Source organism: Strigops habroptila, chromosome Z (assembly GCF_004027225.2).
Source record: "Strigops habroptila isolate Jane chromosome Z, bStrHab1.2.pri, whole genome shotgun sequence".
NCBI lineage: Eukaryota > Metazoa > Chordata > Aves > Psittaciformes > Psittacidae > Strigops > Strigops habroptila.
Window position 1 is genome coordinate 41,457,762 of NC_044302.2, and position 15,491 is coordinate 41,473,252.

The following is a 15,491-nucleotide window of genomic DNA, read 5'->3' on the forward strand; positions in this document are numbered from 1 at the left end:
AAAGAGATCTCTGTAAAGAGATCCTTACTAGAAGCTGGTAAATTAAATCATGCAAGATCACAAATGGAGTCAGATAATTAACTATACCCTGCAGATGAATTGCCAGAAGTGAGTGCATAATCCTGGAGTCACACCATCTGGCAAACGGATTCTAAGTAAAATGTCAAACTACTCACAACTTACAGGACATGGTTCCACTGTCATCCATTTCTACACTGGTGAAAAACCAAAAGTCTTCCCAGCATCTTCAAAAATTCTGGCTGCATCTTTGTTTTTTCCTTTAATTAAATGAATTTAATCAGAGATAATAGATATAATAGATCAAAAACAGTCTTATGCAAGAATTACCATGCATTGCAAGTCCAGAATTTCTGGCTCTCCTGGTTAAGCAATGAAATTGCTGACAGCTTTCTGTGGCAATCTGACAGCCTGGAAGCAAATTATGAATTTCAGGCTCATTTTTCTGAGCTATTCCACACACTCAAGATTATACAGTCATTCTTACTACAGCTCTGACAAATACAAGGGCTTTTATCAATACTCTGAAACTTCCTCTTAGGAAGTTTCTGCTTTCTGATCATCATCAGCATTTATTAGATCTTAGTTCTCAGAACAAAACTGGTTTCATAATCTACCTTGCCAAACACAGCAACCAATCTATCTTGCCAAATGCAGCAACCTTGCTTGTATATACAAGTTCAGAAAGCCCTTGAACCAGGACTGTGCTACCTGAGGCTATTCAGGGTTCCAGTTACCTCCTCTAAATAGGAATGAAAAAACCTTTTCTCTCAATCTTATTTTTGCATTCATCCAAGGCCTGTCCTACTTAATTTTTGCAATTGCTAGAGACTTACAAATCTACTTGATGAGAAGACTAAATTTGTCTCAAGGGCGTATATGAAAGCTTGTATGCGTTCTGAGAAGGAAAATGGTGATGTCCTCATCAGAACAGTAAAGGGTTGAGAGGTAGCTGATGAATGTGAGAAGCAATTTACAATTGTTTAGTCCCTGCACCTCATCACAGTTCTTCCAGCATGATGTCTTTTAACTGTCCTGGTTTTTTGAGACCCTACAGATACAAATTACTCCTTTATTTTGATAATTAAAAATGGCATTGAAATACCTCACCCCAAAGCTGAGGACTAAGAAGGCAAATGAAGGGGGTACATCATGGTAGAGATGCTCAACTCTATCATACAACCATAGAATAGTTAGGGTTGGAAAGGACCTTAAGATCATCTAGTTCCAACCCCCCTCCCATGTGCAGGGACAACTCCCACTAAACCATGTCACCCAAGGCTTTGTCCAGCCTGGCCTTGAACACCGCCAGGGATGGAGCATCCACAACCTCCCTGGGCAACACATTCCAGTGCTTCACCACCCTCACTGTAAAGAACTTCTTCCTTATATCTAACCTGAACTTCCCCTGTTTAAGTTTGAACCCATTCCCCCTTGTCCTACCACTACGGTCCCTAAGGAAGAGTCCCTCCCCAGCACCCTTATAGGCCCCCTTCAGACACCAGAAGGCTGCTATGAGGTCTCCACACAGCTTCTCTTCTCCAGGCTGAACAGCCCCAACTTTCTCAGCCTGTCTTCACACAGGAGGTGCTCCAGCCCCCATACCATCCTCGTGGCCCTCCTCTGGACTTGCTCCAACAGCTCCATGTCCTTCTTATGTTGAGGACACCAGAACTGTACACAATACTCCAAGTGAGCTCTTATGAGAGCAGAGTAGAGGGGCAGGATCCCCTTTGACCTGCTGGTCATACTTCTTTTGATGCAGCCCAGGATACGGTTGGTTTCTGGGCTGCGAGCACACACTGAAGCCAGCTCATGTTAAGCTTCTCATCGACCTCCTACCTCTTTGGAGTGGGAACATATCACTAGGACCCACCAACTCCACTTGCTATGCCACTCCCTTCTTCTCAGAGGGAAACAGAGGGCTAAACTGAGGGGAAGGGAAAGCATCAACATAAGCTTAAAAACACATCCAAGTTCAGGTCCTACCTGCATGCCATACAGGCTGCACAAAATCTACAGCCTGAAATGAGTGACTGATCAAACCCTGCTAGAAGAAAACCTTTGTTTCTCATCTACAATGCTTTGCTGTTAAAGATGGGGAAAGTATTCACAATGGCAAACTTAGAAAGCAGAATGGCATACTTAAAGTAAACAGAGCAAAACATCTAAGATCTAAATTTCTTCACAGTCCAGAAATGTATAGAATGTCTGCAAAAAGTAGGGTGGGGAGAAGGGAAGGAAAGAAAACCATATCCTCTTATTTTAACAAGTGAAAAATATCATTTAAGATTTCCAGACTTCTATTTACACTGTAGAATGATGAATATGTATTGCAATCTCAGTTTCTAACATGGTCAGACCCCTGTTTTGAGTCTGAACAAACAGTTGCAGAAAAAAAATGGTTTAAAATATTTCCAGTGTAATATTCCCCTTTTAAAGCATCTAGAAGTTAGGGGAAATTAAGTAAAAGGAAATAAAATTAAATTAGTATAGTAACACTTTAATATTATCTGTCCTTTGTCAAATGTATTACATTAGCAGGCTTAACAAACCACCATATTTACCAGTTATCTTTCATCTTGCATTTGCAGATAAAATCCTGTAACAAAATTCTTCAAATACATGTATTAAGAAGGAGCAAAATAAACAAAGTATTGAATTCTCACAAGGAACCTATACATAGCATTCACACTGAAAAAAAGAGCTCCGCCAAGAAGTCTCTAATGGTTAAGAATAAAATCATAGATTAAATAGAGAGAAAGAAAACCAAGAAAAAAGCAAAGCCTTCCATAAGACAAATTGTAATTAGATAACTGAATCTAATGAAATATGTGGAATGGAGTTACAGAAAAAAAATGGATAACTATCGAGAGACAACACTGGGCAAGAATAGTTTATTTATCCTAACAATTTTCAAATATAAATGTTGACTACAGATCATGTGTAAGAATACATAATAATAAATATCTTTTATAGTAATGCGCCTTACTGGATCTTCCTAGTGAAGAAGCATAGCAGAAACTCTGTAAGAACACACGCCTACTTCTCATGTCCCTCTGCAGAGATATTTGGCACCAATGATGTGACATTTCTGAAGGCCTCAGACCTTTTCTACAGCCTTTATCACTCTTTTCTTTTTATATGGCTCCTCTGGTTATAAAAAAATATCACAGTTTATAAAGATCTGGACTAGATGGCCTAAGGTATTACTGCTATTAACAGTGGTAAAGAACACGCGTGTGTGTGTCTACACGGTTAATTATTAAATAAATTACTGAAGAGAACAGGTATTAAACACACACAACACTTTTTGGGATCAGTCTTTGTTTGCAAATCAAAATCATAATTAGCAGCACAGATTATCAGGATTGCTAATTTGTGCTCCCTCTACTGGTTAATTCACCCTATAGACATAAAAATAATAGTCTGTCAAAAAAATCCAGACTGTTGTATTGCAACTCAACAGCCCCAAAAATCTAAGACCAAATTATACTATTAAAGAAAAGCCTCATGTACAGCTGATGTTTTTACACATCAATCAGTTCTACATGTTACCTTAGCTCGTTAAAATGTCAGAATGGAAGCAAAAGGATCTTGCAGTTCAAAAATAAGTTTCTTATCACACCAGCTTGTTTTGTGTGCCTAGTTCATAGAAATTCCACTTCCCTCAGATTTAGAAATGCAATTAAACATTTCAAATTATGAATCATTGCAATAAGTTGCTGTTAATTGGATTTTTAATTGAAAGCTCCTTTTTTTCCTCCTTCTCATACAAGGCACTATCAGCAACTAAGGGGCACAGCAGCCTAGATCAAAAGACAACTTGGGCTGGAATGCAGAGTTTGGCAGCCCATCTGATCCTGTCCCTGCTCGCAGCAGGGCTACCTCTACGCTTCAGTCCACATGCTCAGGGACTTGATCCTTTGACTCATAAGTATCTCCAAGGCTGGCAACTCTGCAGCCTCTTAAGGTACCTCATTCCATAGTTAATAACCCCCCATGGTGAGAAAGATCTCACACCTATGCAATATGTTTGTTAGATCCAAATCAAGCATAATTTGAAGTCCGAGTATAAGCAAACAGCAAATCTGTAGCAAGACCCAGGAAAAAACAGTTTACCAAAAATCATGGGATCTGATCACAATTACTACTAGTCACAAGCAGCATATTTCCTGGGCAATGCAAATGTCACTAGCAGCTTGAATCACCTTTAAGAACCAAAGACCACCTTACTTTTTAATTTTGATGGTATAATACCTATGGGATTCTGCATTTCATCTGAAGCTTACAAAATATACTCTATAAATATTTATATAGCATATAGCAGATCCTCTGACCCTCTTCATTTCATGAAGCACAAATAACATTCACATATCCACAGGTTTTCTGATTACTTCTCCTGAAGAGATAATTTAAATACTAATTGTAAATGTCAGCTTCTGACAGAGAACTGTTTAAATAATCTTTAAGTGGAGTGAGGTGTAGTAAGCATTAATGTATTAGTACAATTACTTTTAGTTAGCAAAAGTGGAAATAATGGCCATTTTTATTTACCTGCGAAGTACTGGGAGGTTTTTTTTATTAATAGGCCTCGGGTTTTTAGATGAGCAAGACAAACTTCTATTGCTATATACAGATTAGAAATGTAAACACTTAACACTTCCCACTACGACCGACTTCACAATCGATTCAGAGCATTAAACCAACAACGCAAAGAGCCAGTGTGACAAAGAGCGCTACTGCCCTCTAATGAGCCAGACAACAAAAGATCCTCTGTAACAGCATTTCCTGCGTTTCCTCACAAAATTCGAGTTGCTACATTCATGAACAATATTAAAAAAAAAAAAAAAAAAAAAAAAGGAATATATATGCTAAATTCATGCCAAATTTCTGCAAAAAAGGTACACACAAATTTGGAGAGAAAAGAAGAAAAAAAAGTAATATCTAGTACCTACAATTTTCAGATAACAATACTTAGTGCACAAAGAGATCACGAAGATCCAAGCTACAGCACAAAAATTATGTTCCAACACATCTGTCAGTATATAAGCAGATGCTAGCCAATCTTAAATCTATTCTATACAAGGATGTAATCATTCAGAAAAAAATTTGTAGTCACCACCACACCAACCCAGAATTTTAAATTTTAGAGTCTGTAGTGTGAGAGTATCAGTATATTTTTCTTAGAATTATATAGAATCATAGAATCAACTAGGTCAGAAAAGACCTTTAAGATCATCAAGTCCAACCACTACCGAAGGACTGCCAAGACCACCACTAAAACATACCACTGGGGGCCTCATCTGCGCGGTTTCTGAACACTTCCAGGGATGGTGATTCCACCACTTCCCTGGGCAGCCTGTTCCAATGCCTGATCACCCTTTTGGTGAAGAAATTTTTCCTAATACCCAGTCCAAACCTCCCCTGGTGCAGCTTGAGGCCATTTCCTCTCATCCTACCACTTTTTACTTAGGAGAAGAGACCAACAGCCACCTCACTACAACCTCTTTCAGGTAGTTGTAGAGAGCAGTAAGGTCCCTCCTGACCCTTCTCTTCTCCAGAATAAACACCTCAGTTCTCTCAGCTGTTCCTCATCAGACTTCTGCTCCAGACCCTTCACCAGCTTTGTTGCCCTTCTCTGGACCTGCTCCAGCACCTTAATGTCTCTTCTGTAGTGAGGGGCCCAGAACTGAGCACAGGATTCGAGGTGCAGCCTCACCAGTGCCCAGTACAGGGGGATGGTCACTGCCCTGGCCCTGCTGGCCACACTATTGCTCATACAGGCCAGGATGCTGTTGGCCTTCTTGGCTGCCTGGGCACAAGCTGGCTCATGTTCAGTCAGCATCAATCAGCACCCCCAGGTCCTTTTTCATGAGCAGCTTTCTGGCCACTCTTCCCCGGTTATTGTGACCCAAGGAAAGGACCCGGCACTTTGTCGAGTCTCGTGCCACTGGCTACAGCTCATTGATCCAGCCTGCCCAGATCCCTCTGCAGAGCCTGCCCATTCTCCAGCAGATCAACACTCCCACCCAACTTGGCGTTGTCTGCAAATTTAGTGAAGGTGCACTCAATCCCCTCATCCAGATCATCAATGAAGATACTGAACAACACTGGCCCTAATACTGAGCCTCGAGGGACACCACCGGTCGCCAACCATATGTGATTCCATTTACTACCACTCTTAGGGCTCAGCCAGCCAGCCAGTTTCCAACCCAACAAAGAATACACCTATCCAGGCCATGAGCAGCCAATTTCTCCAGGAGAATGCTGTGGAAGACAGTGTCAAATGCTTTACTTAAGTCCAATCAGACAATGTCCACAGCGTCATCAACCAGCCAGGTTATCTTATCATAGAAGATCAGGTTGGTCAAGCAGGACCAACATTGCATTGTTCTATCTAAATGCCAGTTACAAGTCTATTTTAGACTTATAACTACTGCAAAATAATTCTAATCTTACTGTCTAATTATACCCACAGAAAGAGAGAAGAAAAAAATAAAAAAAAATCCACTTGCTGAATTCTGTTTGAAAAGGAAACAGACAAACTTTTCATGAGATTTTTCCCTCATTTTTCAAAAAATGAGTTTTGCCATAGAATTTAATCTGTACGCAGTGCTGCCCAATGCAGCTTGGACGTAAAATACTGCCTAATTCCTGTATTTGCATTTCAAAAATACATTGCAGTGAATTGCTGCAAGTCCTGGTGAGAAACACAAACATAAGCTGTGTATTCTTTTATCCCACCACATATCAGAAATTCCACTCACATTAGTAAAATTACTGTGATATAAATGCAATGCTAGAGCAGAACTGAGTTCTGATTTTTCCCTTCAAATCTCTTATACTGACTTTTTCCATAGATAAACATTCTGACAGACACCACAGAAGACTCTAATTTTTGTTACCGAGTTAAGGTTAAAAGCAATTCATGAGTTTAATTTCAAACATGCTAACTAAGAAAATACAGATTTTAAGAATAAAAAAATATGTTCATTAGTCGGGTTTGTCACTGAAACACCATCAGTCACTAAAATCCTTGAACTTAAAACTTTACCTTAAAACATCCAAATACTGCCCTTCTATGGTCTCACATACTATGTCATCATTTGTATAAATACATCATTAGCACAGAAAGGTTGCAAGTGATGACTAATACCATCTTAACTGCACACATGATAGAAAGTTGCAAGTTACTAGGTATTAGAAGTGTAAGAGGTACCAATCACATGCTAGGTGATAAAAATAAATTATCTACAGAGATATTACAGACACCTAAAAAAACCATATTCATATTTCTGTATTGTATTACAGTCCAAAAAGTTGGTAACACAGCTGTCACGCTACCCAATATGTATGCTTTCATGTCAATACTTCACAATTCCAAGTGCTTACTATAATTTTATGAAATACAAAAAAGAAAACACAGGCAAGGCTAACGATGACCAAGAGTTCCAACTCATGCCTCAGAACTTTGAGCATAAGGGCACCACCGCAACTCATTCCAACTCTTCCAGGCATGTATTTCTTACCTTTGAATCTTCATTGTTCACGCCCAGTTCTAGCACAGCTCGGGGAGACTTCAGCTTCGCTTGCATGGACTCTGCCATTTGAAGGTTAAGCTGCCATCCAATTGTTTCAAGCTATAAAACACAAATTCAGATTACAATCAGATAGTGCAAAGCCACTCAGGTCAACTTTCAATATTGTGCATGGTCTGTGTCAATGAACACAATGTCAGGCTCTGCAAACGTTAAGCATTTTTATGCAATGCACATTCTGCAACTTCTGGATTCCAAGACAGATTTGCTTCTCTCTTGCCAAATTTATCACTCAAACTGCCTGTGACCACCCAAAATAAAGCAACTTCATATGCTTCAGATCTGTTGGAACCAATCCATAAAACACAACTAAAACAAGGTAGTTTCCCTTTCTTGTGGAAGTTTATCAGCAAAGCTGCAGATTCAATTTTATTTCATATTTATTTTTCTTTTAGAAAAAAGAAAAAGCTACCAGTAAGTGGTAAACCAGCTAAAAATCATAATTTCTCAATCAACAGATCTACTCATGTGTGTTCTACCATATACAGATGTTAATGACAAAAATAATTCTGTTCTGCTTTTTCAATTGTTACTACTGAAAAGCCAAAAACCAGTTAAGCGTGTCAGCAACAGAATTTTTAATAGAAAGCTACACAAAAATACATTTTAAATTGCTTTTTAATCCATTAATCTAAAATGATACTCAAACATTATCAAGCTACACCTTATGCATAAATGAAATATACAAGAACAGAGCTACAAGTCACAGAATCACAGAATTGCTAGGGTTGGAAAGGACCTCTGGAGACTATCTAGTCCAAGTCTTTCATGAAATAACCTACCAGGCCTTCTCAAATAAAGAAAAGCAGAAAACTAAAGTCTTGCCATCTGGCAAGTTAATTGGTATACACGTTCTTTTTAATTTTGTGTCTCCCCTCTGCTAGTAAAGATTGTGGCTGACTTGGTAAAAGTGAAAGCTTGCCACATCTCAGTTAATCTCTTACCAGTCCAACAACTCAGTTAAAATCATCAACAGCACAAAGCCATCCCAGAGGCACTGTACTCTGAACAGCAGAGAAGCCAATATATGCCCTACATCCTACAGTGACAGTAATCTCTAGATGAAAAGATAGGAAAGAAAGAGAATGGCAGAAACATCTCCCATTGGCACAGCTCAAAGAGAATTTCCAAAATTTATAGCAGCTATGCCATCTATATTTACACATTAATGTATGTTATATTGCATTTCTTTGTATAACTGCATCGACATTAAGCCAATTATGTAAAAAACACTGACAGTCATACAACTAAGGATACCGAAAGGAAAATTATGTGCCATGACCTATCAACGACCCCTTCAAGTCCAAGATGGTTAAGGTGTTTAGCCAAGGCCAAACAAAGTTAATGTCAAGACATTTCTCAGCCTCAGGCTGACTTTGTATCATATGTGAGTTAGACAATAAGAAGAACTTCACCAGGTCAGCCTGCAGTCTGTAAGCTGCTCTGCAATCAATGCCCCTATTCAGGCTTCATTCTGCTGTAAAAATAAGGTAACATATTAATCAGGTCAATGAAAGCATGCTTACAACACAAACAGACACAGCTAAAATGCTGTAAACGTGGTCTAGCTCACTTTGTGGTAGGCATAGTTTTAGTATGTCCACAGCCAATGAACTAAGGATGCTTTAAAAGACAAGTTTTATAAATTCTAAAAGCAGATTTATTTTTAATCATAATTCCCTGGTTTGATTTCTTGTAAACAAAAGGCCATTGCCCAACCCAAAAGTACAGCACAGTCCAAATTAGATTCCATGAATGTGCCTAAGTCAGTCACAATAATAGACAAGTCTGCTAACCCCCTGTGCTGGCCAGCATCTCAAATCCTCCAGCAAATTATACCAGAAACACAGCTGAAAAATGTTTTTTTTTCTCCATGAACTTCAATAAAATCAAGTAAAGAAATTACCACTGGTTCTCTAAGGAGCACAAAGATCTTAGCATCCTAACTTACTAGGTTTCGATCAAGAAAGAAGTTCAGTTCAGTTAAAGAACCCTATCAAAAGTGACAACGGTCAACAGAGAAGAACCCAAATGCTGGCATACGGGCTAGTGGCAGGAGCATCCCAAAGCAGGCATCAGGACACAATACCATCTATTTTGATAAAACATCTAATCACTAAGGTCAAGCATGAAGACAGTGAGCAAGCTCTGGACTACGATGGCTCTTCATACCACAGTCACTAAGTTCAAGCCCTGCACTTCTCAATTTAGAAATTACTTTCTATCAGTTACTTAAACAGTTTATTGTAGTAATACAGAAACCAAGCCTTAATCAGGCTAGCAGCTTATCCAGGGTTATAAAACAATGCCACTAGAGACAAGAACAATATCCCAGGAAGCCTAACTTTTGAAGATTTTTCTAAAGGTCTCAAACAGTGTACTGTATGCAGCATAAAAAACAAACCATCAAAAGTAAAGAAATTCAAATTTATGTCTTCTATTTCACTTTTAATACACATCTATCCAGGAACATTGTAGAGGATTCAAAACAAATACTATATATGTGGCAGCATAGTGGCCTGAGTTTATAGCTGAACGGCTGCCATAACTCTTTTTATACTGCTTTACCTTAAAATGAGTTTGTTTTCCTGTACAATTCATGTGTTGTTTCTGTTTTACATGTAGTTGTATGAGAACAAGTTTTGATTAACAAACAGCATGCTTCCTGAGGCTTCAAAATGGTCTGACTATTTATTTTCTTGAAAGAAAAATATATCATATATTTTGCTATGGTCATGTTTAGTTAAAAGATATTCAACATCCTGAAATATCAATTACCTTTTGAGAGCGGTGACATGTTTCTGCACGGCATTTGTGTCAAGGCATAGCACTTGGTAGCCACGAAGTGGTACATATTTTAGAGCCTATTTTTTCCGAAACGAAAGGACTAAAAAATTTTTACTTCTAATATAAAACTTGTTATAGAAAACAAATGTTGGGAGAAACTACATTGTGCCAGCATCTGCAATATATTACCTGAAGGAGGGGAGGGAGGAATGTATTTCTGCATAACTAGCATGAAAATAAAGCCATGGTCTTAGTTACTGTCTTAGCTTCTTTTTCACAATTTCTTATCAGTAGCTTAGAAATGTGCAAGCTACCTTGCCACTACAACAATAAACACCTCTGAAAACATACTATTTAGTGCTGTAAATTGTCACTGTTATCTCTGGCACTTACTTAACCTCAGGGTTACGTTTAGAAAACAAAAAACAGGTACAAGCAAGGAAAGGAAAAACATGAATGCTAAATAAAACCAGTATTAAGCACATATGAAAAAGCTTCAGATCTGCTCCATGAACCCTATGGCAAATGATTCAGGGCAACAAAATGTGAGGAAGCTTTCAACAACCCCAGTAATCTTCAGTTCCCACGTCCATTTTGTTCCACTCAGGCTTCTGAAGAGGATACCATGACAGCTGGGGGTAACAGGCATGCAAGAACCAATGCACCTCTCCCTTCCAGCACTCACCCAATACTTAGCCATAGAAAAGGTAAGGTGTTATACCTACTAAACCACCCCTATATCCCCTACAAACATAGTGCTTCCCAGTGGCCATCCATGCTTGTCCCACGAGAAGATCCATGCTAGAGAGCTGCCATATCCCCTAATTTGACAGGCTCTGACTCTTTATCTGTAGGTCACTAACACCTTTACAGGTACATAAATACATCATCTCTGGTCTATGATATGCACAGTCATTTTCCTCCAGTGTAAAACATAGGTGCTCCCAACTCATGCCCACTGTCCTGTCCACCAGACTGCTCTCCGTACTAAATAGTAGAGCATAATATTTTATGTATTAGGACAAGATTATCAGCAATCTAATATAACTGTGCTAAAATGTTTGGGTCAAAGTCCCCCTCTGCAAAGAGCCTATGTACACTAAATGTCAAGTGAGCTTTCACAGCTTATCTGATATGAACTTTAAGCATGATCTCCAATCAAATAAAGGATTTCACATAGCCAAAATTAACTTCCACTATTTCTCTCCTCACTTACAGCCCACTATGGTTTTACATACTATTGTCTCTTTCTCACATATTTTCTCCACAGTTCCTTAATTTCATTTTTGGCTTTCCATAAACATTACTACAAATTAAACCAAATTGAGAAGAAACTCAAGAATTCAAATAAACATGGCAAGTTTCTGTATTAGTTGTCAAAAAAAATCAAAATTCTTCTCCTTCATCAACTATGTAAAGATATCTATCTTATACTCTTCAACGAGAAATCAAATACATGTTCTTTGGCAAAAGAATTCAGGCTAAAAAAGTCAAGGAGAAAACAATCACCTTAGCTATACAAGAACCAGTCTCTCAGTCTCAAAAACTAAGGACTACAATTTGAAAGTGAAGGCAGACAGGATGTCCAGAACAGGCATGTTGAAGGGCTCCAGCCCAAAGGACCAAAACCAGAGCCAAAGTGACTGAGTAATTCAAACTCGGGGGGGGGGGAGGGGGGAGGGTGGCAGGGACCTTAATTTAAGAAAAGAAAATAAGTGAGAATACTGTAAAAAAGGGGAAAACTCAAAGAGGAAACAGAATTTCAGAAAATACATAATCACCTGAAATGTCTTCCCAATACTTCCTTTCAAAACTTCTGGAGTAGGGTTCAGTATTTTTAAGTAAGGAGATGGAAAGTCAGTACTGAAGCAGGGAAAGGGGATATTTTTTTATTTTGAACTTGAGCATACTGAGATCATGTCTCCTGTCTGCCTCTACACCCACGTACTAAGGAAATTATGGGATGATTCTAAATCTTATTCATCCAGTTCATAATGCACGTATGAGTTCAGTTGGATCGGCCTCTAGTGACATTACTAATTAGAGCACAGCTGAAAAGAAATCTGAATATTCCTTTTGAAAATTTAAATATTGGCACAAAACTGAGTGCTTCTAATAGTCTACCTCTTGTCATATTGGCAGTGCTGAAGGACTTGATTAATACAGACATCTCCATTCTTGGTTGCCAGCAGCTTTCTAAGGCACAGAATGCTGGTTTAGACTTGCATAGCTGAGAAGTAACATCCAAGTCTCTTGACTGAGCCAATACTCAAAGAGCCACTTCAGGGCAGTTTAAGTGCATCTACAGTTACTTTCCTTCACAGGCAGTGTGATTAATTTGAGGACAGGCTAAAGCACTGTAAATTACTTCCTTTTTGTGAGGTTTTTAAAAACTGCATAACAGAATGTCAAAAATAAGTTCTTACTCGCTCTCTTTACAAGTGCCACAGAGAATAGTCTCCTGTTAGGCAGAAGCCTAAGAAACTATTTCAGACAAAGTAGGATGGTTACAGTAATACAGACATTGTTTTCACACTCTACTGGTACATAGGCCCATCCATTATTTTCAAATACTTTAATCTCTATTTTGAGAGGCCATCCAGTTCAAAATGATCATTATTTGTGGTAACTTAGATGTTACTGGACATGAGATTATGCCTTTCATATCCTGAGAACAACATCTATATGCTTGTTTCTATAAAATTTTTCTGTAAAAAAAATACAAAAAAAACCCAAAATAATATTGAAATGCAATGGCACTATTTCTCAGATTTACACTCTCCTCATCTATTTCTATCAAATCTGGTATACCTGTAAGAGCACTGTATCAGTTTACACAGCAGTCACTCTTGGAAGTAAGTTCAGCTTCACTATACCAGTGCTGGAGTGCTCACTTAGTTAAAAGGCTACTTTAACTCCGCATTGCTAACTAAAGATTCCAAAGTCTAAACTTCTACTTTTACAGTATTAAGAGTGAGTAACTAACACTATAGAAGAATGCATGACAGGGGCATTCTGGACAACCCAGCCTTCAGTCCATTCTTGAGGAAGTAGATTTACGACAGCTGGCAAAATAAGGTTCAGGGACTACCCTCAAACAGCACCAGTGTGAGCAAAAACTATGAGATACTTTAAAGATGGAGCCTGACAAATTCAGAAAGTGCACTATATGATGTGGCTACTTGAAGAAAGGGAGGAAATTAACCATGTCTCTGCCCCCATGTACCTTAGAAAGAAACCCATCCTGTCCCCAAAGGTAACGATTACAGAAAGAGAAAAATTAAATTCTGTTTTAACAAATGAGATCAGAATTTCTGATTAACTCTGATACTAATTCATTCATTCATGATACTAATCTCATTCTCTGATACTAATCTCTGAGAAATCTCTGATACTAATCTCATAACTCTGATATTAATTCATTCATGATACTAATCTCATTCATTTCAGCTATTTTTCCCTCTAATTTGAGAGGAACAGTCCAACTTTAAAGATGAAAACATTTCCTGCAACAACCAGAAAGAGCTATTTACGTAAATATTACTATCATTGATGCTGTTATGAACAGTGAAGTGAGAGATAATGGGATATAAAAGACATCTTTGGCAAATCTTTTTCTCATATTATTACAACAGTATGTATCACATACAAAACACTAAAAAATGTTTTACAACTAATGAATTATTTTACAGCAATAATCCATTACATAAGGATTTTTCAGATCTTTCACTTACAATACATTTACTTCAGTTGTTCTAACCAAATAACCTAAAAGAATATGAGTATTGATACTCTTTCACTCAGTTTAATTCTTGAAAGAGTAACTCCCACAGTCCCTCCACTGAAGACCAAGCACTCCTCATTGCATTAAAGTCAGAATACTCGTATTTTAAAGTCTGGGGGTCCCCTCCCTTCATTTTCAACAAACAAATTGAAAAAAATGTACTAAGTCATAATTACATAGCTAGCTTTCATCTAAAGACAGTACTTCAATGCTTACGTATGATTTTAATAAATTAACTATCAGCTTTGTCTGAACAGAAGAGGACTAAAAGCGTATTACATGTTAAGAAAAGCATTGGTCTACACACCCTAACTTCAGACCTGTGTCACATCAAAATAAAACTAGAGCAAACCAATAAGTCTGCTCTTTAAAATTTACAGCCTAAGATGCTAATTCCACTCTTCATCAGCACACTCAGCATTGCAGAATCTAAACTCCAAATTATATATGAAAATGTAAATTTTGCTTGCTGTGATGATGAAAATAATTTAGGTAAGAGGCCAAGAGAAGGATGACAAAACATGCCTGGCTGTGAACTCTTTCAAGAACTCTCACTGTCTGCTTAAGAAAAGCATGCTAGTGCAGAGGAGACACCAGCATGATGAAGCCAAAAGTGTACTCAATATAGCAAACAAATATTAAAACAGAAAAAAAGGTGGATGTTTTTAAGAGGAAGGCGTAATTTGCCAATCATCACAGGTAGGGTCTTCATCACAGAAATATTCTGTAATCAGGAAGAGAGTGTTTCCTTTAAGATAAACCCCAGATCACACACCAGTTTCCTACTGATGGGAAACTCTACCACTGGGGACACTGGAGATGACTGCATAAACACACTGATCTCTGTTGTCTATTGTTGCTACTGACTTGAGTTGTGTTAAGGTGGCATGAATGTCTTTGAAGGAAGTTCTGGATGTTGCAGCTTCTTTTCAGCAGGCCTCACTGTAACTTCCTCACCTGCTCCATGGGTGAGGAAACCTGCAGTGAATCAGCTGGATTTTAACATTGGTTGCATAAAGTTTCTGACTACAATCCTATACCACATATCTAATAGCAACAGAAAAACCTGATGGTATACAGCATTTCAAACTCTGTCCCCCTACAGCACATATTCAACTTTAATACAATTCAGTATCCCCGTTTTATAAATGAACCACTGAGGCGTTTTGTGGTTTCAGTGAAATGTACTCTTAAATGGCAGATTTAAGACCTGAAAACTTAATTTTTATACAGATATACAAGCTGCAAATTGAATCTTCAGCTGACAGTACTAGGCAAATCTTCAAATTAAACCCAAGACT

At 38.2% G+C, this 15,491-nt stretch overlaps 1 protein-coding gene across 1 annotated transcript in view; it reads right to left on the reverse strand.

Annotated features, from left to right (window-relative positions):
* Positions 1 to 15,491, reverse strand: part of COMMD10 (COMM domain containing 10) — a 114,737-nt gene that overhangs the window by 86,276 nt on the left and 12,970 nt on the right. The window contains exon 5 of the mRNA XM_030469816.1: positions 7,551 to 7,661. Within this exon, the coding sequence (XP_030325676.1) occupies positions 7,551 to 7,661 (111 nt within the window). The remainder of the gene's footprint in view (positions 1 to 7,550; positions 7,662 to 15,491) is intronic.